The sequence below is a fragment of the Ambystoma mexicanum genome, chromosome 7q (assembly GCF_040938575.1).
Source record: "Ambystoma mexicanum isolate Mex_15411 chromosome 7q, UKY_AmexF1_1, whole genome shotgun sequence".
Taxonomy (NCBI): domain Eukaryota; kingdom Metazoa; phylum Chordata; class Amphibia; order Caudata; family Ambystomatidae; genus Ambystoma; species Ambystoma mexicanum.
This window is the reverse complement of record NC_090941.1, coordinates 628,507,031-628,533,164: the sequence shown is the minus strand read 5'-3', so window position 1 is coordinate 628,533,164 and position 26,134 is coordinate 628,507,031. Positions and strand designations below refer to the sequence as shown.

Genomic DNA, 26,134 nt, shown 5'->3' with positions numbered 1-26,134 from the left:
GGCATCAACTCTTGTCAACTCAAGACTGGATTATTGTAATAGTCTCCAGGTAGGGACTGCAAAGTCAAATATCCAGTCTCTGCAGTTGGTCCAGAGCAGCACAGTCCGCACAGTTTTTGGTCTGCGAAAACATGATCATGTCTCCAAGGCCAGAAGGGAGCTGCACTGGTTGTCTGTGGTGTGCAGGGTCTCCCATAAAATTCTTACCCTGGCACATAAATGCTGGTCCTCTATTGCTCCACTCCGTCTAAGGAACCAACTGACCCCGACAAACCTGCTTGCTCCCTATGATCGGGGATCATCACAAATTCAAGCAACCACGCGTCAAACTGTCTAAGTTTGGCGGTTGCAGTTTCTCTGTGCAGGCATCAAAGGAGTGGAATGCTCTCCTAATTGCAATAAGATCTATTGCTCTGACTACCTGCTTTAAGAAAGCAGTTAAGACACACCTCTTTGTTAGAACCTGCAAATTGTTTTTTTTTTTCTCTGATTCTTCTGTCTCTGTTTGTTCGTTTGTCTGTGTAATGTGTGCGCCTTGAGCCCCATGGGCATTTGGTGCATTGCAAGAATTAAATGAATAAAATAAAAAAATAAATGCCTGTGAGTGTTGCTTCCTCTCAGGAAACACAAGTATCACAGTCTTGATGTGCCATGTCCTTTCAGACATAAAAGAGACTAGAGAAGGTGAGGGAAGGCCAAGATTGGAGTGAAGGTCGAGGTGTGGTGGTGGACAGTCCAAGCCTTCAGAATTAACTTTGTCGATTTGGCAGGTGCTCTGGCCCATCCCTAAAAAGAGAGGGATGGCAAACGTGTGTGAAAGAAGAGGGTTATGTATGTAATGTATGGTTATGTATGACTTCCTACTCCTCATCTCGCCCCCCTTAAATCTATCTACCACTCTGCCGTTTGCACCCTCTGTCTCCTTTCCCCCCCGTGACTCCATCTCTGCTTCCCTTTCCTCCCTTGGCTGGCTTCCCTTTCACTCCCATCTCAAATTTCAATGTCTCTGCCTAGTCTTTAAATCTCTCCACGGTCTTGCTCCCCCTTATCTCTCCTCCCTCCTCTCGTTCTACACTTCCTCCTGCTCCCTTCCCTCTGCCAACCACTTCCTTCTCACTGTTCCTCCTTCCCCTTGTGCCTCATCCCGTTTCCGCTTCTTCCATCTCCTAGCCCCCCTACACTGGAACTCCTTACCTCTCTCACTCCGCTCTATTTCCACCTTTTCTTCATTCCGAACTTCCCTCAAATCTCTCCTTCTCCATTCCCTTCCTTGAAACCCCTCCCCCTTCCTGCTCCCCTCCCTCCTTGCCTTATCTCCTTGATCTTCTCCCTACCCCTCCCCCCATTCTCTCCCTTCATCCGTCCTTTCCCTTCCCTCTCTCCCCCCCTCTCAGTTCTACTGCACTACTCTCCTTCTCTCCTCCAGTTAATTGCTCTACTTATTGTTTTGTTGGCCTGATTCTCAATTGTTAATTGCTTGTACTGTTACTGTTATAATGTTATTATCATATGTATCCTGTTGCTATAATGTGCAGCGCTTTGTTGTAAAGCGCTATATAAACAAAAATAAATACAAAATACAAATCTAGAAGTACACTTCAATCCAAATTGCAGAAATTACTTTCTTACAGATTCACATGTCAGATACCCAGGCAAGCACAGCAACATCATACAGTTTAGTAAACAAAAACATCCTCAGAGAAGTCTGTGAAGGCTGATTAGTAATGGTCACAATGAGTGCCCATGCTTGTAATGCTTTTGGTGGGTCATACATAATCTAACACTATAATAAAAGGACAGATGTATGTTTTCCCTCTATGTTTGTCCAATGCAGTAGCTTTGCCTGTTGTCACGGCTAGAGGGAGCTGTTGGCTTAGGATATATAAAGGTCCTACTGTGTGAATGAAAACCTGCACTTTGGCCTGTCTACACGGGCCTGTACACTAGTAAAAATTTAATGAGGACAATGGCAACTTCAAAAAACAGAAAACTCCTATAACTAACCCCCCGTTACCAGTAAAAGTGGCACTAGGCATGCTTAGGTTCGCAAAAGAGTAACACAGTCTACGTTTTTTAAATGGTAATCACTTTTGGATACAAATACATAAAATGTGCAGTAACGGGACATTACTTTTGTAGATGGACAACACTTAAATGGGTTTTGGTGTTAGTATGATAGCAACAGTTTGAAGCAAGAGCTCAGTAGTGTGGGGGTGCACAATTTCAAGAAGAATTATGCTTGATGACTGAAGGAAGGCGAGGGAGTAACAACGTTTGTAAACACCTTGATAAGGGAAATACAATGGGTTACATTACACGCCACAAGGTATGTTTTTTCATCAAGTCCATAGACACAATCTGGATATTTGACTATTGCAGGAAACGCATTGAATGGGTACAGTCTATAATTGTTTGTCAAATATTTGTGTTGGCATTTGTATTAAGATTTTATAGAGCATGGACCTAGCCAAGTGCTGCAAATAGATAAGGGTGAATTTGTACAGGTAGTGTGCCCTGAGGGTGTTGAGAGGAGAGTCTGATAGACCCTAATTAAGAGGAAAGAAATGGGATAATGTATGCATCACTTTCTTTATTGTGACCTGATTGGCAAACCTAGACCCAACTTTGTATGCTGAAAGTACGTGCAATACAAACCTAAGGGATTAGGCAGCTAAATTCTGTAGAGATGCAACATGCAGGATGTTATTTGAGCTTAATTTGTGAATGGATTTGTAATTATTACTTGACCAAAATGTGTTTTTCAGCCATATGGATTTATATTATATGTGCTTTTTACATGTTTGTATGTGAATTATATCATGTCCCACACTTAGATGGAATTGTAAATGATAGCATGTACCTCATCTAGACAAAATTATGACTGGTAGCATATAGCTCACTTAGTTGGTACTGTAAATGATAGATAGAATTGCGAACGATAGCATGAACCACACCTGAAAGGATTTGTGAATGATAGCATATCCCGCACTTAGGTAGACTTGTGAATGATATCTAGAGAGTGTGCCCTCCCTAATAGCGTCTCTGTGTTAGAGCTGAACTTGGAAGGTATGCCCTAATAGTGTCACTATCTTAGAATTAAACTTAGAAATTGTGCCCTAGTGGCGTCTCTGTTAAATTTGAAATTAGAAAGCATGCCCGAATAGTGTCGCTGTGTTAAACTTGAACTTAGAAAGCATACCCTAATTAGCATCACTGTGTTAAAGCTGAACTTAGAAAGCGCCCCCTTATAGCATCTCTGTGTTAATGTTGAATCTAGACGGTATTCCCAACATCATTGAGTGTGTCCCAATAGCGTAACTGTGTTATAGCTGAATCACAAAGGTATTCCCAACATCATTGAGTATGCCTAATGGTGTCAGTGTTTTAGAGCTAAATCTAAAAAGTGCACCCTAACAGCGCCACTGTGTTGAGGTTGAATCTAGAAAGTGTGCCCTAATAGCGTCACTGCTTTAAAGTTGAACTTAGAAAGTGTGCCCTAATGACGTCACTATGTTAAAGCTGAACTTAGAAAGCGCGCCTTTATAGCATTATTAAACTCGCAGCAGATTGTGATTTCTTATGATTGTTAGCATATCCCAATCTTGGCTGGAATTGTGAATCTTAGCACGTCCCACTTTTGCAGAACGCTGAATGATAGCATATCCCACTCTTAGTTGAATTATGATTGTTAGCATATCCCACACCTGGTTGGAATTGTGAATGTTAGCGCGTCCCACTCTTGGCTGAACGGTGAATGATGGCATATCCCACTCTTAGTTGGATTGTGATTGATGCCATGTCCCACTCTTAGTTTAATTGTGAATGATAGATAACATGTGCCGCACTTAGACACAATTGTGATAAATAGCATATGCCCTAATAGCGTCAATGTGTTAAAACTGAATCTACAAAGTGTGCCGTAATAGCGTCACTGTGCTAATATGGAAGCTAGACGGTATTACCAACATCATTGAGTGTGCCCAATGACATCAGTGTGTTAAGGCTGAATCAAGAAAGTGTCACCATGTGAAAGCTGAATCTAAAAGTGTGCCCTAATTGCGTCGCTGTATTAATGTTGAATCTAGAGTGTGCCCTAATAGCGTCACTGTGTTAAAGTTAATCTTAAAAATTGTACTTAATTGCATCACTGTGTTAAAGTTGAACTTGGAAAGTGTGCCCTAATAGCGTCACTGTATTAAAATTGAACTTCGAAAGTGTGCCCTAGTAGAGGTGCTGTGTTAAAGTTGAACTTAGAAAGCATGCCCGAATAGCGTCGCTGTGTTAAAGTTGAAATTAGAAAGCGTACCCTAATTAGCGTCACTGTCTCAATGTTAAATCTAGAAGATATTCCCAACATCAATGTCTGTGCCCTAATAGCGTCAATATCTTAAAGTTGAATCTAGAAAGTGTACCTAATAGCGTCACTGTGTTAAAGTTGAACTTAGAAGTGTGTCCTAATAGCGTCACTGTGTTAAAGATGAACTTAGAAAGTGTGCCCTATTAGCGTCACTGTGTTAAAGCTGAACTTAGATAGCACACCCTTGTAGCATCTCTGTGTTAATGTTGAACCTAGACGGTATTCCCAACATCATTGACTGTGCGCCAATAGCGTCACTGTGTTAAAGTTCAACCTAGAAGCATCCCCCAGTAGAGTCACTGTATTAGAGTTGAATTAAGATAGTATCACCAACAACATTGAATGTACCCTAATAGCTACACTGTGTTAAAAGTTAAATTTAGTAGGTAGATTGTGCCTGATTGCATACACTTCACTGATATACCACAATATCACACTACTATGCTCACTCTCTCCTATACACCACCGTTCAACTAGAACACAGCAGTACTATGACACATTCAGTAAAGCTGTTCTCATAATAACATGACCAATCAAACCACCCATCATCCTAATAAAACACAGCCAGCTAGCACACACCGGCTAGTTTAGGCGTCTCCTCAGGCCTAACGCAGCCATAAATCAGTCTGGATGTCCACCCTCGAGACTGAACACATTCAACTGATCTCCTCAGCACCACACCTACCGCTAAGAAGCAGCTATCATGCAACAACCACACCGGCTGCACACATACCTGGTGCGCCCACGCACTTTACAACTCTCTCTCTCTCTCAACTGACTTGAACTGCGGTTCCCGAGGGCGTTCAACCTACCAGCGCCTTGAGATCATAACAATGGTACATAAGGCGCTATACACATGCAAAATAACATAACATAACGTGTGTAAGGTTTAAGAATAAACCAATTCACAATACATATAAACACATTTAAAATGAGATATGCTGGCTGGGTCACAGCCCCCCAGCTAGCAAATGAATTGTCTCAAGAGTAAGGTGTCAATTAATTCTTAACTTGTAGCAGTGTTGATGCAATGTGGATGTTTGGTGGGATGACACTTCACATTTTAGGTGCATGGCATATGAAGAAGGCCTGCTACTTGATCTTCTCTGTTCAGCAGTTTTGCAATAGTGCTGATTACAGAATTGTGCTACCCACCTCCAAATGCAATAAATTGCATTTAAAAGGAGCAAAAAAATTGAGATGCTTTAACCCATGCAGAAATGTTGGAATTATTCCCTGCATGGCATGTAGGCTGTTATAACAATGTTTTGAAAGGATCAGCAGTCTTTCATTATAGAAAAGATACTCCAATACCTTTAAAACAGTATGCCACCTGTATTTCAAAACGTTCATTATACATGTTAAAGTGCACCTGCAGACTTGTGTATGTTGGAGAAATCATAAGAACAGTTTGAGAAAGGATCGCACAACATAAAAGTGGTATACTGACACACAATATCAAGACTCTGGGCCTCATTACACGTTATGCGGTAAACCATGGTGCTATTAGCACCATGGTTGCCGCCGGTACCATACCGGTACCACCATGGAGAAAAGGGGAATTACCACCCCATTCGAAGGTTGGCGGGGTGGTAATTCCCCCTTTCTCCATTGCCCTTCCCCATTCCCATTTTTGCCCCATAGGGCTCAATGGGAATGGGGAAGGAGCTAATTACGGTACCGTAATTAGCACCAAGGTCCCTTTGCGAGTCCCAACTTTAACGGCTGGTCTACACCAGCCGTTAAAGTCGGGTCCCGCAAGGGACCTCGTAGTAAGGCGGTAAGGGTTTACTGGTACCGGTGCCCTTACCGGTACTGGTAAACCCTTACCGACTACGTGTAATGAGGCCCTCTGTATGCAAGGCATGCCATCTGCTTCCACACTCCATTCCGTAGCTTCAGTTCCAGATTTTAGGACTAGCCCCCAAGCATCTGTGCCACAGGGCCGTAAAAAGGGACTTTAGAAAGAAAAATGATATTGGAATTATTTTCTTACTGCCCATGTTCTGCTTGGATTACATGTTTCTACGTCATTTTCACCGTTCATATGAACAATAATACGATGTAAGTACATGTATTTCAGCATGTATATGTATATTCGATGAAAACAACTTTATTTAATGATCAGTAAAGGCGAAAAAAGTATTGCACAAAACCCTGGAAATTCAGCTAAAGCCACCTTAACTTCGCGCCACCTGTTGCTCTGCCTATGAGCACAATGATGACATCATAGATGACTTCAGTTTTGACGTCACTGGTCAGCTCTCCACTCACCAGCGGCCAGAGTAGAACTCTTGCAGACGGACAACGTTTTCTTCCAGTTTATTGATGGCCCTTCAATCACAGACCCCGTCCTTGGACAGCTGATGCTGTGTCTATGCTGGGCTCTATGCTTCTCTCTGTGATGCTGCGGCACCCTGTTTCTGCCCATGCTGTCCGCTATTACCATTTAACTCTCCTACTCCCTTTAATCTTGCCCATGGTGGTAACAAATTACAAACACATTTCTAGACAGTAAAAATGTGTTCGTAATTTGTTACCACACATCATGCCTGTTTGTATTGAATATCTGTGATATGACACAATCATTCACTTTGTGTGGTCAACAACAGTGATTCTGTTGTCTTTTTCTGTTGTATGTGTGTTAATAGTTTTTAACATGCTATATTTGTTGAATTAAAGTTTGTTTTATCAGTATGATTACGAGTGTGATTCTCAACTGCTAGCTTTAATGATTACTAGCTCTTAGCAGGGTTCCCCCTTGTGCGTTCAGAAGGGAGGGGTAGCCTGGTTTCTTTTTCCCTTGTTCTTATATTGCCCTTGCTTTCTAGAAACCGGCCCGCCCTTGCTTTCTTCTACAACCACTTTGTTCCATGTCACTGTGAGCAAATCATAACTGAGATGTTCACCATGGATACTGCGAGAAGCAATGTGCTTCATAGATTGCCTGCTTCTTGCGTAGTTCCTGTTTGGCACAGGCAAGAGTGTGTTAGACCACCACCTCGCCAGCTGAGACGGCTTTAGCATGTAGAATTTGCAACATTAGGCGTCGTAAAACCACTGACTTGCTAGAAATGTATTTGAAACTGTCTGCTGCATATTGCAAAGTTTAGTCAGAAAGGTATGAGAACCTTACCGATCCTCATAGACCCTATTATTATTATTTTTTTAAATTAGTTTAGAGTGCAAAACTGGTTAATTAAAACCTTGTGCACTATAAAATATATAAATATGAATCAATTAAACACATTCATTACAGAATCACAATAATTGAAAACATATATTTTTTTCATAGTCATGTAATTCATGTGAGTTACCCAACAACTTATGTGAAAACTGGGAGATAAGATACATTCTGTCTAATAATTACTGACTGATACCTGACGATGCTTCCAGTAAAATAACACCAAATCACATATTACTAAAACAATAAAAACTAAATATTAAACTCAGTCACCAATTCGCCAAATCCTTTAAAATACCATTCATATAGTTTTGTGCATTGAGTGGGTATATGTCTAATGGTTTCTACCTCAATATTACAATGCCTACACCATCTTCGTCCAAGTCCCTGTATATTCTTTACAAGGGAGAATATTGAAACTGAGTTGGATGGTGAATCTTACACTCTCTCTATTTCCTGTTTTTAACAAGTAGTTTCTCGCTATGGCAGATTTTAGCCCCTGTAGGGCATAAACTCCATATTGTTTTGTATTATAGAGGTAAGGCAGGTTTTTACACAGATCCCAGATTTTTGCTTTTTCCTTAAGAGATTTAAGAGATTTAAATAACAAGGTGACCTCTTTATTCTGAGTTGGAATGCTCAAACCAATTTCTTAAAGGAAAAAGAGTACAGTGGGCCTCATTACACGGTAGGCGGTAAGGGTTTAACGGTACCGGTAAGGGCACCGGTACCGGTAAACCCTTACCGCCTTACTACGAGTTCCCTTTGCGGGACCCGACCTTAACGGCTGGTTTTACCAGCCCTTAAAGTAGGGTGCCGCAAAGGGACCTCGGTGCTAATTACGGTACCACAATTTGCGGTACCGTAATTAGCACCTTCCCCATTCCCATTATGCCCTATGGGGCAAAAATGGGAATGGGGAATTACCGCCCCCGCTCACCTTGGAGTAGGGTGGTAATTCCGCCATCCACCAAGGCGGACACGGTCAAATACCGGCGGCAACCATGGCACTAAAAGCGCCATGGTTACCGCCTACCGTGTAATGAGGCCCAGTGTCTTTTAGACTTTCCATATAGGTATTAATTTTTTTCTTTCCCATTCCAGTTTTTTCCAATAAGTTTCATTAGGCTCTCTTCTTCCCCTTCCCACATCATAATCCTGAAATAAAGTTTGCAACATCTTATTTTCCGACGAGGTTAACCCCAGTTCACACCTTATCGCCTCAATCGGTGTGGCCCCAGAGAGGCCTAACAGTGGTCTCCATAACTTCCCATCTAATTTCCCTAGGTTAGTCAAAAATTGTCCCTTCACTGTTTCCCCCAGGTATGATGCAGCTTTTATACACCTCCAAATATACTTCAATGGAATAACCACCCCTACTTGTCATATACCGTTGTACAACATTCCACTTCTTTGTTGCTTTGGATTCCACTACTTCCTGTTATTATTTCTTGGGGGGTTATTCATGATTGGGATACCCAAATAAGGATAGATATCCACCACTTCCAAGGTGACAGAATTGATAAACCTTTTAAACATCTCTTTACCTCCACTCCTTTTGGGTCCCCCAAATACCATAACCTTTGTTTTATTAATATTGACACTTAGGTTATTTTCATTGGAGTAGAGATACAACTCATTCAGCATACTTTGTAGTCCCACAGGTGTTCTATCTAACAAAATAGTATATTCTGCGTACATTAGACCACAAATAGCCCTGCCTCCTACTTTAGGTGGGAAATTCTTAATAGTAACATACCTATCCCATAAATCAGACACATACAGGTTGTAAAACACTGGTGATGTCACGCACCCCTGCTTAAGACCTAGGTTAGTTCTAACGACTGGTGATATATTTCCCCCTTACCCAAACTAAACACAACTGTTGTGTTCCTATACATTTCCTTCAAAAAATGTAAAATTCTTGGACAAAGTTTCCTATCCCTCAGTTTTTTCCAGAGAAGATCCCTTGCAACACTGTTGAATGCTTTGGAGTAGTCAATGTAACATACATACAATCTTGATCCTTTATTATCCATGGTATCAGAAATAATGTGATTTAACATAGTTAGATTATCCAGGGTGCTATAGTCTTTTCAGAACCACGGCCTGCTGTCGGCCATTGCCAATAATCAGTAGTTGTCAGGGATCTTTCTGTCCCCTTTTTTAAAAATTTCTCAAGCTTTCCGGGACTAAACCCCTTTCTCAAATCCCAGAGAAAAGTTAGAAAAGTAGCAATGCCCATTTCATAGGATTGCGTTTAATAACTATATTGGCCAGGCCATCGGGACCATGAGCTGAAGATGCATTAATTTTTTAAATAATTTCTAATATATCTGAAATTTCATAAGGAACATTCTGTTTCCCATATTCCCAACTACTTTTACTTGGTTCCTCTATTCTTTTGTCTACATAAAAATGCTTGGAAATATATTGCACCCAGGTTTCCTGACCCACATCATTATTTTCACTATTTCCTTCTTCCAATAGAAATTCACGATACAAATACCAACATTTGTTGTGAATTTCGCAGAGCACAAAATTGCTCTTCCAATTAGCATTATTAATGCTATGCTTATGTGTCTTAAGCCAATTTTATATCTTGTCATAATATTTCTAGTATGTGCTCTTTTCTCCTTTTCACTTACCCCTTGCATCACTTTGAGCATCTAAACATCCTTCTTCACCTCTCTTTTTCTTTCTTGGATCTGATGGTCAAATGTATTTACATGGGCTTTCCCCTTTTTTTTTTACATGCATCTTACAGTTCTCTCTTTGGATCAAGCCCAGTAAATTTCCAATTAGCTTAGATCAATTACGCATCATCTCATGACCGTCTAACGGGATTACATCAAATAGTCTATCGAATTACTCTAAATTCTTCTATGATCCTATTCCCACCAGCGGAGGTTTGTATGTTCATTTTTTCCCATAGACCCTCATAGAGCCCATTATGAGAATAAGGCAATGAAGGTTGAAATCTCCTGAAACATTATATATTGTTGTTGTTGAAATATGCATGGTCCACCCCTTCCTTGGAAAACAAGTGTGAGGTGACATTTTAAAGACCATGTAAGCATGGGAAGGGGGGTGGCTGTGCTGTATGGAATTGGGTCAATAGCTTTGTTTATTAGCTTTGTGTTTTATCTCTACCCGATGATTGAATTGCGTGATGTGCTTGCTAAAATGCTTCCATGTTTTCCTAGTGCCCGATCAAAGAGAGTGCTATTAGCCAGCTACTTAGCCAGTAAATCGGTCTCAGTATTATATGGCCAGTCGATGATCTGGAGAAAAGTTTCTGCGTCCCTCGCTAAATATAGATGGGGGACATCACGGGATCATGAAATACCAGATAAACAGGATTACCAATGCACCCGATCATACAAATATGTATGACCTATCAACATACTTGGTCCATTTTAAATATCAGGCTTACAAAATCCCCATCAGAATAAAACGTGTAGACTCTACAGCTTCGAGGGCTACACAGAGGGCTAGTCCAAGGGGTAAACAATGACGTTTTTGTACACTTGGTACGGAACTGTCCAGCAATGTCTGTTTTTGGTTTCAAGTTATGTAATCGATTTCTTATATATCTGATACGGACATGCATTGAATCCTATGTTGTGCTCACTGGGTTGTGTATCTGATCTACTTAAACCACCCACACATTCACTGGGTTTGGTTTACTACTGGTCACAAAATAGACTGCTTGAACATCGATGACTACTAAACCCCCATCATTTGCCAACTGCTTAAAATAAAATATATGGTTCAATAAACAGGAAGAGACAGCTTATTACCTCAACTATCAAACCTAATGATTATTTGAGAAAGAATGCACACAAGCTCATCGGGTCTGCACAAACACAGTGAATCTACCACCCGCTCACTTAAATCCACCGGATATACATCACTATTCAAGTTTCACTTGCTTGAGTGCCATACTCGAGTCATGATGATAGCCTAAAACCTGGGAGTAAAACATGTGTAGCTTTCGTTTCACTGACTACATTTACTACTTGTATGTCATTTATCTGTAATAATAAAGGAACAACTAATGAACTGCATCATACATGTTTGGAATATTTTCATTTTAACTTAATCTGGGAACACTGCTTAATTTCGTGAAGATGTGCCACGCTTTACCACCCTGTTTATTTTATCACTTAGCAACACAATGATATTTGGTTGAAATGTATTGAGACATATGGGGCAGCTTTGAAACTCCGTCCTTCTTCTTCTTAAGATAAAATGTAGCTCAAAAGTTGTACAAATAAGCTTGACATGTTTGGGTTTAATGAAGAATTACAGCCTGCACCTGAGATCTCTGTTTTGTGATAGGGGACCGCTGCCCAAGTTATTGGTCCTGAGATAAAGATGAGGTCTTCTAGCATGGGCGAGGTCACCTATCACACAATAGGGCCTGCTGTTAAGGGTTCTAATGCTAATAGTGCTTTACAGGGGGGAAAGGGCAGTCTCCCTGGGGCTTCCTGTGCAAACACTTGTCCATGTCACCTTGTGGACACATTACATAGAGAAGCTTGGCACACAGGCAGTTAGAGCCCCCATTCCTGGCTTGCTGATTGGCTAGGGAGCTGGAATCTGTGAGAATAACAAAGGGGAAGCATGGAATGCAGAATTCTAGTGCGTTTACAGCATGGATTCCACACTTTCTGTTGGTCTAAAGAAAACAAAATATGTTCTAATTGAGCATTAAGCACCCAATCCAAGGGCTGGAACGGGTGTTAACAGCACGGGGCCTGAGCTGGAACAGGGCTAACTGGAATGTATTTTCGTTCCACTAACGGGTCACCTCGTGGTGTCCTGTTCACAGAAAGAAAATACTATACAAACATGGCCACCATGAAATAGGAAGGCAGGGTTTCATATGGAGATCCTCTTCCATTTCCATGGCGGACAAACGGAGCAGGGCCAGAATCTGCAGGAGCTGCAGCAGCGGGAAAGTGGGGGCTGGGGATGTGGGAAAAGAATTACTGCTGGGTCGGTGAGGGGAAAATGGCAAGCAGGGAAACCGGCCATCAGGCGACTTGGAAGGCAGGCTTAGATGAGCAGTTTCAGCCCACGTTCCATGTCTTCTGATTGGCTGGCTCCCCCGCTAAGGGTGCTAATAATATGTATTAATACTTCAGGATACTGCCACAGTGCTTCACAATCTCACTTTTACAAACCTGACCCTTTCATCTGTCTCTGCTTAGGCTATGTCTCATATCCATACTCTGTCTGGTTGTAGGTCTCGCTCAGACTCTCATACTGTCTGCATCTTTCTAACTTCCACCATGGATGCCTCTCCTTTTCTATGAAGACTCATATTCCAGGTGGCCCCTCTCTTGCAAATCTATGTCCGAATACTTCCCCCTCCCTTGATCCTGGCAACTGCCTCCTTTTTGGAACGTTGCCAGCTATGTTCACCTATTTTACTGATACCAGAGCCATCTTACACAACACCCCTGGTTCATGCCAAAAGGGCCAATCCCTGCTGCTCTCGGTCACACTGCTTTGCCTATCCTGGCAGGTGGTTGGATTCCAACATGAAGGTGACCTACAAGGACTTTACAGAAATGTCATGACAGCATTACATTCCCATTAGCTTTAAAGTGTATATGCAATGACAAAACATGCATTGGAACATCTTAATTACCTCGTTTTTGATTCCATCTGTGCGCCTCCTCTAGTAAAAATGGATTGTATTCATATGTTCCATCCTCATTTATAAAAAAGTCATCAGTGCTAAAAATCAAAGCACTTGGAAATGTTTGTTTCAGCTGCCTGCAAATGGTTAGATAACAGTATTACAAAGAAGGGATATAACATATGTGTGCAAGTTCATATCAAAGCTTAAATCATCTTTACACATGGGGAAACACATGGGGAAAAGGCTCTGATCAATGAGATGGCACGCAACATTGGTGGAAACTTCCAGCATCCGCCAACCTTCTCCATGGGATGTACGGTAAAAGAACGTATCCAAAAAGATCGAATTACAAAATAACGGAGCCCACTTGCCTGCATTTTGTAATTCGATCTTTTGGGATTTTGCCCGTTTGTCCCCCGCACTGCCTTTAATGTATGCAGGGACACACCTGTAGCCCATAATACCGAACTGGTGGTGCAGGGGAGACCCCCAGCAACTCCCGCTCCCCCGTTCGGTATTATGGGCTTCCATTTAATCTACTATGCCAAATGCACACAAACCGTGTATTCAGCATTTTAGATACGATCTTTTTGTCCATTTCCTCTCCACGTACATCGGCATTTGCCCTGATTTCTGTCATTTTCGCTGGACTCCTCGTTGACTCCTGCACCTGTACCTACAGACCTTCCCTCTGAGGTTCTCCACCTCACACACTTGCTCCCTTTCCCCACCCCTCCTATATGCCTCAGGCCTTTGCTCCGGCACGATGCATCTCACTTCTGCCTCTGTCAAGGCCACCATGGAAACAGTGGGGCCTTACTGCCTTAGTACTTTAATAGCAGCCATCTTATTGGTTTCAGGGAAATTTGGCACATCTGAAAGTCAAGGCTGCAATTTCCCTAGGTAAGAACAACCCTACTAGCACCTCAGAGGTGCTAATGACGATAAACCCCACTACGTAGGGCAGACAGGGCCAGTAACTAGTCTGAGGTCTCGCAAGACCTTTGCTGTGCTTTGGCCCATCTGGCCCCGGCTATCAGGCCATTACCAGTCCTGTCCACCCCACATCGCAGAGTTTATCGCTATAGGAATGCTGCCAGCTTTTTGGAGAGAGTGAAAGACAGAAAGGACTTGGCGCTGTACAAAATATTGTCGTTCAATGAAGAATTGGTACATTTGTATAAAACCTGAAGGAAGCATGTTGGAGCTTAAGTCCTATGCACCCGCATGGAAGGGGGTAGCCTACAAATGGACACCCATGGACCTGGAAAACATTTCCCTTCCAGAACACTGCTTTAGCACCAATGGAAATGCATGGTGCTCTGTAATCCTTCGTGAGGTAGGGCATTGGCATTGCATGGGTAAATACTGCTTCCTAGGCATTTCCGTTGATCTTTTAACTGGTTTCCATTTCATACCATACAAGCCCATCCTTCACAGTTACCGTCAATTGCACGTGCTCACCCCTTCACTGTGCAGTGCTTTGTTCGCTCTTTTTCTCATAGTGTATGCTTTCACAGAGACACCTAGCAAGTCCCTTTGGATTCCCCTAGCACATGTTTGCAGAGGACACCCCAACATTTCAAATTGTCAACAACAGATAAAGCTTCAATCAAAGACAGAATTTTCAAAAACCATCTACCCTTGGATGGCACACTGCTGTCTAAAACTGAACGTGTCAAAAATGGAACTGATCTCCCACCAAGGAAGCACACTTCTACTGCTAGCTTACCAAGTATCCATTTCAAACTTGACCCTTTATTTTCACCTCTCATGCCGAATAACTTACCCCAATAGCTTACCAGCGTTCTCGCAATTTCACCTAACCACTCCAGTGTGTCCAGCACAGCACTCTCACTTCTAAATTGCTGTTTTGTTCGGGCCCGGTTCACTAACATGCCAGGGATCGTCTTGCATGTACAATTCACCAACTATCTCCACATATGGGTCCCAGACCCTTATCTCTCTTCTGGTTTCTTTGGAGTGCTCTCTCACCCAGGATGTCTCTGCTTCGTTTCTCTGCTCGGTCCCCCTGGTATGAGTAAGTTGGTCCCTCACTTCCTACCAACCATAGGCTCTATGGGTTCCCAGTGCCTTCCCGGTCCTGCTGCGTGTACCTTCTGACTTGATCCGCAAGGGTTCCGGGCCTCGGTTACACTGGCAAGCTTTGCTGGCTTCCCCTTGGCTCTTGCGGTCTGCTCTCGGCATTCGGCGGCTCTGCCACACTGGTTTCTTCCCGCATGTCAGGTCTCGCCTGGACCACTCGGTTGGCTTCCTTCCTGCCACCGGACTGCAGGTTTCCCAGCGGTAAGTTCAGACTTCTCTCCTGCATCCGGGTCTGCAGCACATCCTCTCTGCGCAGCCTTGCTTCCCAGCTTGATGCTTCTCTGAGGTAGGATGGACAATGAGGCTGAGTAAAGTCCTTCATCAGTTTTTATAGTTAGTCTCAGGTGGCTAGTATGTTTGTCTTTGCTCTATGTAGGGCTCTTCATTGCCCTGCTCTTCTTCGTATCAATACTTATGGAGCAATCCATTCCCATCCTTTCCTTACTCTTCCTCGTCACAGTACTCTCTCTCTTATAGACAGGGCTACTATCAATGAAGTAACTAACAGAAGTAAGAGGCGACATAAAGGATGGGGGTGCTTGGGCCCTATTTGTGTTGTGTGGTGGATAATGCAGGACAGAATACTGGTTTACATACTGCATTCTCCCTTGATAGTCTTCCCTTCTCCCACAGAGGGGGTCCCCTCCCATGGGATCCTCCCACTGAGTACCACCCCCAGATGGACTATCGAGTAGTGCCCACCACTCCCTGGCGGCATGGAAAGGGTCAACATCAGATGAAGGAAAGTAGAACAGCTCACTAACACAGAACCAATTATGTTTGTACAAATGTGGAACTCTGCAACTGATCATGAGATGAACATATATGAACACATACTAATATCCCTTTGCTTGATCACATAGGTGATGAAGCGCCCAACACCTCCACAGAAGAAATGCATGAAGATGTGCCAGCTCTAGAGGGGGTAAAGGGATGAGGAGCCTGTACAGGTGGGCATGCCCATGGACCCTGTTTAAGAACAAGGCACCTTTGTAGGGGATGCTAATGTCACGAACAATGAAAAGTCAATGCAGGGTCCAGAAGTCAAGCTCAGATGCACATCACCTGTCACTATTAAGATATGAGTACCAATTTAGATTGGGTAATAATAATAAAAATAATAATAATGTATGTAAATATAGCCTATGTAAAGCGCTTTGTATAAAAGTGCTATATAAATAACAAATTAGTATTATTATATACACACAAATTGTCTTAAATATATCCAATGATAAATTAACCAGGAGCTTTTTTAAAAGAGGTTACAGTCAAAAATCACAAGCTTCACATAAAGCACAAAGGAAACCAAGAGCAGAGGCTCTAATATGATTAGACCAAATTGGAAAGCTACAGGAACATATATCCCACAAAAAAAACATCAGATAAATTGGTAATTTTGCAAATGCAGGTGGATCTCAACCATTTGCTAAAGAATTGCTCTTATTTGCATAAGTGTGCATGCAACTTAGGGGAATTTGTAATGAAGAGTGCCTTATTTACTTTGGATTTACAACAAACATTGAAATGTGCCCTTAACCATCAATGTGTCATCAGTCTTTCAATCAATCTCTGTGTAACAACATAATCATTAAGGGGGCTGCATTAGCCTACTTGAGCCTGGGGAAACAATTCATTTTAAATGTTATGCAACGTGTTTGAGCATTTCCTTTTCTGATTCAATGCCTAAATTCTACCTGGGAGAAACAAGGAATCTTCATTAAATACAAATTGGACAGAAATCGTTTTATGGATTAAATCTCCAAAACCCCATGTGGCCAACCAGTTCTCTGCAGAAAATCACACAAATGCGCAGGTTAGGTGTAGAGGTTGGGAAACGATTCCATGCAATCCAAAAGAAGGGAACAGAGTTATTGGACATGGTTTTGCAATCTCAAAAACTGAGTGACTTCATCATCATATTTATTGAATTCGGATTTCTCCATTAACAACAATTCAAAAATTCACAGCAAAATAACACAATAGCATATATCAATAACCAAGCAAACCCATAAATTGTATGGTTAAAATGCACCATAAAACTAGTATAAAACTACAAATACTATACAAATATGATGTAATAATTTCATTATTTTGAATATATCTAAATCGTCGCTAAAGTGCTTCCTTAACATTTTAGTATAAATTAAAAATAACATTGTTATTGCAATTCATTACATAAGGCAACGCCTCCCAATACATCCTTATGTTATACTTATTAAAATGGGGTTTTAACCATTTCTTACGCAAATCAGTAAATTATTTGTAAATCAGTAAGAAGTGGCCCAGGGTCTCGCTCACATGTCACAAAACCTTTCTTTTTTTTAAAACTTCCTTTATAAAAGCACTTGGTATCACATTTTATACACACAGAGTACAACTGGCACAGAAGCTGTCCATATAATTAAGAAGACAGTTTGATCACAGACACAGAGCTTAAGGGGACATAAGTATATACAAGAAGAAATGGTCAAAACAGGTGAAGCCAAGCAAGAAATAGTGTCCACGCGGTATGTGAGCGAACAATAGTCCCATATCAATCAATGAGGGAGTCAACCTGTGTGCCCAGTAAGTAGGATTTGAAGGGCTGCCATATGTCGATCGGGCAGTTCCCAACAAGTGACAATGAGGCCCAATGGTCTTCAGTATCATTAGCCCAAGCAACTGCACGCAGCCACTGCACAGTTGACGGTTTGGTGGGGTTTAGCCAATCCAGTAGTATGCAGCACATTGCCAATTACAAGCAGAGACTGGCACGTTTACGTTTATGTCCCATTAGATCTTCGAATACATGAAAAAGGCATTGCATGGGAGTAGACTCCAGTCTGCTATCAATCATATCAGCAAGAGGAGTACACACATCTTTCCAGTATCCATCCAGCTTTGAACAACCGCACACTATATGAAAGTAACCAGCATTGTCTTCCCTGCCCCTAGGGAAGCAGCCTGTGCTTGTCTGAGAGAAGAGTTTCAATCATGCCAGGGTGTAGTGATACCTGTGTAGCACCTTAAGCTGTATTAAGCGGAACCGGGCATTACAAGAGACCTCACAGGTTTGCGTGCACATATTGTTCCAGATCTCATCAGTGATGTCTAAATTTAATGTCCTTTGTCCATTTGGACCGAGCCTTGTTGAAGGGCACCTGAGTGCGGCTTTAGACCAGACTATACAGTGTAGAGACAATGCCCTGGATACTGTGCGCATCCATAATAAACCTGAGCATAGTATCGTTGGCCGGCTCAACCGGAAATTCCACCCAGAAACCCTTGAACCATCTGTGCATGCCAATGTGGCAAAGCCATCGCGAAGATTTATGTTGTGGGAGACCTGGTATGTCCTCACCAGCTATAAAATTTGCATCTGAGTACATGGGCCCAACAAGCTGAATCCATTTTGTACCCACTGCCTCTCTGTAGCGGTATCTACTGTGGGGAGAGAAGTAATACAGTTCCACAGGAGGAAGTTGCCATGGAAAGGATGGGTTACACCTAAGAGTTTCCACATCAGGCCAAGGCAGTCACACTTACAGGGTCAAATGGGCAACTGTCTACAAACACAGGGGGCAATACCAAAGATCTAATATCGTGTTCACCCACAAAGTATCTTTCAAGCTTAACATGTGGATCACGCACACTCTGTGCAAAACAGTAAGCTGCATATTGCACCTGTGCCGCAAGCCAGTATACCTTGAAATCAGAAGTGGTGAATCCACCCTGTGTGTAGGGTATAGTTAGTGTGTCCCATTTGAGGCGTACAGCCACAGAGTGCCACATGAAGGTATTAATGCCAACTTCCAGAGCAAGGCTATTATACCAGCAACGGTCAATGGCAAGCACGCCCAGGTCTTGAGCTTAAGCATGAGGTGCGCATGTATGCATGCAGCATAATTACGAGCATGCAAGGTAGTTTGGTGTCTGGTTACTGCAACCCCTAAATATCCCAACTCCAGTGGGTACCATGTCAAGCCAAGCAGGCTGGGCAGCTCAGACACCACCTCCGTAAGGAGGTAGATTTCTGACTTGGTGCAGTTTAGCCGGGCACTAGACAGTACCCTGAACGCAAGAATATTGCGCATAATCAGGGCCAGGTGGACCTGTGGGTCCCGCACACAGAGGATTGCATCATCTGCATAAACTGATATAATCTCGGTTTCACCAGACAGCCGAATGCATCTATGCCTATGCCTAATAAGGTTAACCAATGGCTCTATAACTATGTCAAATAGCAGGGGCGATAAGGGACAGCCTTGATGCGACGTGACGTGTGCCGCTGGCTATGCTAAATGAGGTTGAAAGCACATTCCATTTGAGCTAACCCTTGCAGCTGGCGAAGCGTAGAGCAGTTACACACACGCCACGAAGCTGGGGCCAAAGTTAAGCTTGTCTAACACTGTGTACAGAAATTGCCATAACCGAATAACCGAATCAAAGGCCTTTTGTATGTCAAGTGTGGCCACCACCGCCTGGGCTATCGGGTCTATCTGAGCGAGAATGTTGAAAAGACGGAGAAGGGTGAGAGCAGTGCAACACCCAAGTATGAAGCCTGATTGGTCAGGGTGAATTAAGTGGGGCATGTATGGTGTCAAACGGGTGGCCAATCTTTTAGCGAAGATCTTAACACCGGAATTTATCAATGAGAGGGGGCGGTACAAAATGCAATTTTGGGTGGGTTTGTTGGGCTTTAGCAGTACCGTGATGACTGATTCCCACATAGTGCTGGCAAGCATTTGCAACTCAAGAGCCTCAATCCCCACTTTGTGAAGATAGGGAATCAGTGAAGACTTCAAATGTTTATAAAATTTGGCGATATGGCTGTCAGGGCCAGGCGATTTCCCGGTAGGTAAAGCCTATATAGCTCGAGCAATGTCGCTCAGTAAAATAGAAAGCTCTAGCTGAGCTCTAGCCTCCGCTGATAACTCTGTGAGTGGGAGATCTTCCATAAGTCTGGCAATGTCAGAATGTGAGCAAGTGTCTTTATTTGAATATAAATATGAATACAAGGTTTCAATACCTGATTGACCTCAATCAGTGTGTGCACCAGGTTGCCTGATTCGTCCTTAATGAACAGGATGCAGCAACTACCACCCGCCAGACAGACCACAAGATCTAGCAGCCTACTTGACTGTACACCGTCACTGTAGCGCCTTGTGGCCAACGGGGTGTTGAGGAACCTTAGTTCTCTCGCTGCGTCAAGCCGAAATTTGTCTAATACTTGTCTGACCTGTCAGAGCTTGGCTTAGTGGGGGCTAGCCGACTGTAGGTGTTCCAAGCGACAGAGGGTGACATCGCTATTCTTAATGTCTTCTCTGATAGTTTTAAAAACCCAAACTCATTGGGCATCGCAATGCCACGGATACAGGCCTTGAAGGCCTCCCACTGCATACCAATCGAGGACACTGAACCCTCATTCGTCTCAAAATATTAGATGTACATGGTCATTGAGATTAGTGTCAAAAGCAACATCCAACAATGCTTGAGATTTAAAACGCCAGTTGGGATGGGGCTTAGGGAGATCATCAAGCTGGTCACAGTATGTCCTGGACAAAATGTCCACACTGGTTACCTTGCTAAGCAGGACATCTGAAACAAGCCAAAAGTCTATACAGGAAAAATAATCATTCATGGAGGAATAAAAGAAGTATGCAAGGTCACACAGATTACGAGCCCAGGTCATAGTGGTATATTCTGGAAGAAGTACAGGAGTTTAGGGAGGCAACGATTTTGAGCAAGGCTATTATACCAGCAACTGTCAATGGCACGCGTGCCCAGGTCTTGAGCTTAAGCATGAGGTGCGGCATGTATGCATGCAGCATAATTACGAGCATTCAAGGTAGTTTGGTGTCTGGTTACTGCAACCCCTAAATATCCCATCTCCAGTGGGTACCATGAGAAGCCAAGGAGGCTGGGCAGCTCAGACACCGCCTCCGTAAGAGGGAATATTTCTGACTTGGTGCAGTTTACCCGAGCACCAGACAGTACCCCGAAGGCAAGAACATTGCGCATAATCAGGGTCCCGCACAAAGAGGATTGCATATAATCTCGGTTTCACCAGTCAGCCGAATGCATCTATGCCTATGCCTAATAACGTTAGCCAATGGCTCTATAACTATGTCAAATAGCAGGGGCGATAAGGGACAGCCATGACATGACGTGACGTGTGCCCCTGGCTATGCTAAATGGGGTAGAAAGCATTCCATTCAAGCTAACCCTTGCAGCTGGTAAAGCGTAGAGCAGTCACACACACGCCGCGAAGCTGAGGCCAAAGTTACACTTGTCTAACACTGTGTACATAAATTGCCATAACCGAATAACCGAATCAAAGGACATTTGTATGTCAAGTGTGGCCACCACCGCCTGGGCTGTCGGGTCTATCTGAGCGAGAATGTTGAAAAGACGGTGAAGGGTGAGAGCAGTGCAACACCCAAGTATGAAGCCTGATTGGTCAGGGTGAATTGTGTGAGGCATGTGTGGTGTCAAACGGATGGCCAATTTATTTAGCAAAGATCTTAACATCGGAATTTATCAATGAGAGGGGGGCGGTACAAGATGCAATTTTGGGTGGGTTTGTTGGGCTTTAGCAGTACTGCGATGACTGATTCCCACATAGTGCTGGGAAGCATTTGCAAATCAAGGGCCTCAACCGACAATCTGTGAAGATAGGGAATCAGTGAAGACTTCAAATGTTTATAAAATTTGGCGACATGGCTGTCATGGCCAGGCGATTTCCCGGTAGGTAAAGCCTCTATAGCTCGAGCAATGTTGCCCAGTAAAATGGAAAGCTCTACCTGAGCTCTAGTCTCAGCTGATAACTCTGTGAGTGGGAGATCTTCCATAAGTCTGGCAATGTCAGAATGTGAGCAAGTGTCTTTATTTGAATATAAATGTGAATACAAGGTTTCAATACCTGATTGACCTCAATCAGTGTGTGCACCAGGTTGCCCGATTCGTCCTTAATGAACATATATCAGCAACTACCACCTGCCAGACGGACCACATGATCTAGCAGCCTACCTGGCTGTACACCGTCACTGTAGCGCCTTGCAGCCAAATGGGTGTTGAGGAACCTTAGTTCTCTCGCTGCGTCAAGCCGGAATTTGTCTAATATTTGTCTGACCTGTCAGAGCGTGGCTTAGTGGGGGCTACCCGACTGTAGGTGTTCCAAGCGACGGAGGGTGTCATCGCTATTCCTAATGTCTTGTCTGATAGTTTTAAAAACCCAAACTCAGTGGGCATCGCAATGCCACTGATACAGGCCTTGAAGGCTTCCCACTGCATACCAATCGAGGACACCGAACCCTCATTCGTCTCAAAATATAGATGTACATGGTCACTGAGATTAGTGTCAAAAGCAACATCCAACAATGCTTGAGATTTAAAACGCCAGTTGGGATGGGGTTTAGGGAGACCATCAAGCTGGTCACAGTATGTTCTGGACAATATGTCCACATTGGTAACCTTCCTAAGCAGGACATCTGAAACAAGCCAAAAGTCTATACGGGAAAAAGAATTGTTCATGGGGGAATGAAAGAAGTATGTAAGGTCACACAGATTAAGAGCCCTCCACACATCCACCATGTAACTCCACAATCAGAATAGTATTGAAATCACCACCCCACAGTGTAGGTATAAGAAGATAGAAAGCTAACATATCTGTGATTTCAGAGTAGAACACAGGGTCATATATGTTGGGACCGTACACATTTAACAGTACCATCTCCCTCCCGACCAGCACCCCATAGACCATGATGACATATCGCCCCAAAGGATCTGTGTAAACCTTCCTGTGCTTGAATAACAAAAAGATGTGAAGTAGGATCATCACTCTCCCTGGACTTTGTGGAATATGTGGTGTAAAATCTATTCTTACCCCAGTTTTTAGCAAACCCATCACAGCCAGCGGCTATGGCATGGGACTCCAGCAAAAACAAGAGCTTGGCCTTGTGGCGTTCAATGTGGAGCATGAGCTTTCGCATTTTAACAGGATTCCCAAGCCCTTGCACATTCCAACTCAAGCACGTAAGCTCACCCATCCCAGCCTTGCAACACATACATTCTTACCTGTTGAGAAAGCATCACTAAAGAGGCGCATCTCAGTTCCTCCTGAAACCTTGTCTGTGAGTCATTACAGCTTCTACATCAGAACCAAGTGCATTTTGAACCCTCCAACATAACTACCCCCTCCCGCCCTCCACCTTCATCCCCCCAATCAGGAAGATGTATCCCCCAAAATATGAATCCCAACAAACTTTGCAACATTGCATGCTAAGACCAGCGGACGGGTAGCGATCCGGGCTCTCCAACAACCATTGAAATACATAGTATTAAACATCAATATATCTCCTGAGGTACAATGAAGAAAATGGTGAGGCGCAATGAAAACACTGTAAATATGATGCTGTCACATACACCCTTATTGACATGCAAACTGAGACCGATGACAATCATCAGAAGACACTGAAGATGGGGGCCTGGACATAACGTAACTGAGATGTGAGGCCAAAGGAAGAGCGTCACGACCTGCAGAGCTCTCATCCAGAAATGTCATGGCCTCCTCCAGAAGTGTAAAGAAGTATGTCTTGCAGCTATTCTGACGTCGCAGCTTGGCTGGGTATAGCATTGCGTACTTCATACCCTGCTCGCGGAGCCTATTTTTCACTGCCAGGAACAATTTCCTATCGTGCTGCACAGATACAGAGAAGTCTGGGTAAATATGCAGTCTGCTGGACCCTTTTTCACAGGCAGTGCACAGGGTAGCGTCCCTATGCCGCTGGTTTAGTATCCAGGCTATTATTGGACAAGGTGGTGCTCCAGGTTTAGGTGTCAGTGCCAAGGATCAGTGGGCCGGTTCCACTGCAAACTACAGTGACAGTTTAGAATTGTCGAGCAGGGTTAGGATGGTATGCTCCACAAAGTCTTCATGGAGCCATTAAGGTTGTTCTCAGGGCCCCCAATGATCCGGATATGGTTATGGCGCGATCTGGATTTAAATTTGTCATTTTTCTTGGTAACCGTTTGGACAATCGGCTTTCAACTGGGAGACATCATCCTCCACTGCTCCCACTCTGGTTTTCTGCCTCAGTCAACCGTAGGTCTGTTTTATCTAGGCGTGACATAATGGAATTGTTTGTACCACTCATGTCATCCAGCTTTGTAGGGATAGCAGAGAAACCGTCCTGCATGCAAGCCATCATGCGCTGTGTTTCCGCGCGTTACTTAACTCCATAGTTTCTGATGACGTAATGCTGCCTGCAATTCCATGCACCTTCGGGGTAGACTTTGCATACATGTTCATGGAGCTCTGTTTCTTCCTGGCCCCTTTCATCATCTCTAGCCCCTGAGCACACAGATCCACAGTGGCCGGTCCCCTTGAGGGAGAGCACCACCCCCACCAAAAGGGGAGATAGGTGATTGTGGTTCAAAGGAGCAGGGACCAACTGCCCCAACGTAAGCATTGAGTAGGGAGAGGCAGTGCAATGACTGACTACAGTAGGATACAGATCCGCTCAAGGTGCCATCGGTTTAGCACTCTCCTTTCACAAGAGAGTAGCCTATAATTACTGCTGTAATCTATGTAACCACCGATTTAGAGCCCTCACTCCCTCCATAGTAACATCCCAAGTGCTTATTCTTCCCAGATGTGCTTCCCTTCCCTGCGTTGCTCGATGGCTCAGTACTCGGTACCCATCTCTCACCCGATTAATAAAGTCAGGAAGTCGTGGTGGGCAAGTTCAATCCAATGAGCCTGCCAAGGCCGGACGGGTGCGTGGGGATGGAGGATGAGAAGTCAGGGACCACTAATATTCACCAGCATGCTGAGGCTCTAGCATCTGTGGCAGGCCGCCGGGCTACACGTGTGTCCTGTCCAATTGAAGAGAAAATAACTTTTTCATGACTCAGCCGACAAGCCGCACCGGCACAAAAATCCGATCTGATCGCCAGAGTGCAGGCCGCTTCCGATAGCCTTTGTTCCGGAATGACTTGAATATATGTATTTAGCAATGTGGAATTGATTGCAAGTGAAATCATTTTGTGATTATCAGACTACATGTACCAGTATTCTTATCATGGAATGCTTTCTTCTATGTTGATTGAGGAACAGGGTCTTTACCTGGTCGTAACTTGAAGTGCTCCATGCAGCAGCAGTAAGTCATACCAGAATTTTGAACAAATATGTCTTTCGTTCTGTGTTGATTGTGGAACGGGGTCATCCCGGCTTGATATGTTAAGTGAGTCACATGTACATTCTGCAGCAGTTTATTGCTAAACTCTCTTATATGGCCACTGATAGATGCAAAGTTGAGTTAAAAACCCTGGAATAAGTGTATACTTCTGTTTAATATGTAGATGCAATTCTTGTAGGTTGCTTTGCCACAGTTGTTTCTTAGGGCAATTAAGATAAATTTGATTGGCTTGATGCTTGTTAGTTTTCATTGTTGATCATTTGATTAATGGATAAGGATATCCCAAAACGTACTGTATGAACATGTTGACGTTTACCATTTGTTAAAATAAAATACCAGAAACATATTAGAAAAGACATTTGGATTTTTGTTTACAAAACAGTAGAGTAATCAATTCTGCATGTAGACAAGAGTGTGTCCGGGAGTGAACCCAAACAGTCTACCCCATTTATGTCGTTTCCATTCAGCCACCGCTGGTACAGACGGCGGTTCATTGTCAGCACCACTGAAAGCAATATATTCATTTGAGCGCAGGAAGACCACTTACAAAGTAATTGTGTGTCTGAGACATGGCCAGGCACTGCACTAGTAAAATATATTTGCATCTGCAAATTACTGGAACAAAGGGCATTTTTACTCGAGGACACTGCTAA

The 26,134-nt window shown here is 43.3% G+C and overlaps 1 protein-coding gene across 1 annotated transcript in view; it reads right to left on the bottom strand.

Annotated features, from left to right (window-relative positions):
* The window catches only part of N4BP2L1 (NEDD4 binding protein 2 like 1), a 299,334-nt gene that overhangs the window by 188,359 nt on the left and 84,841 nt on the right, over positions 1–26,134 (bottom strand). Inside the window, exon 2 of the mRNA XM_069639264.1 lies at positions 13,204–13,331. Coding sequence (XP_069495365.1) covers positions 13,204–13,331 — 128 coding nt within the window. The remainder of the gene's footprint in view (positions 1–13,203; positions 13,332–26,134) is intronic.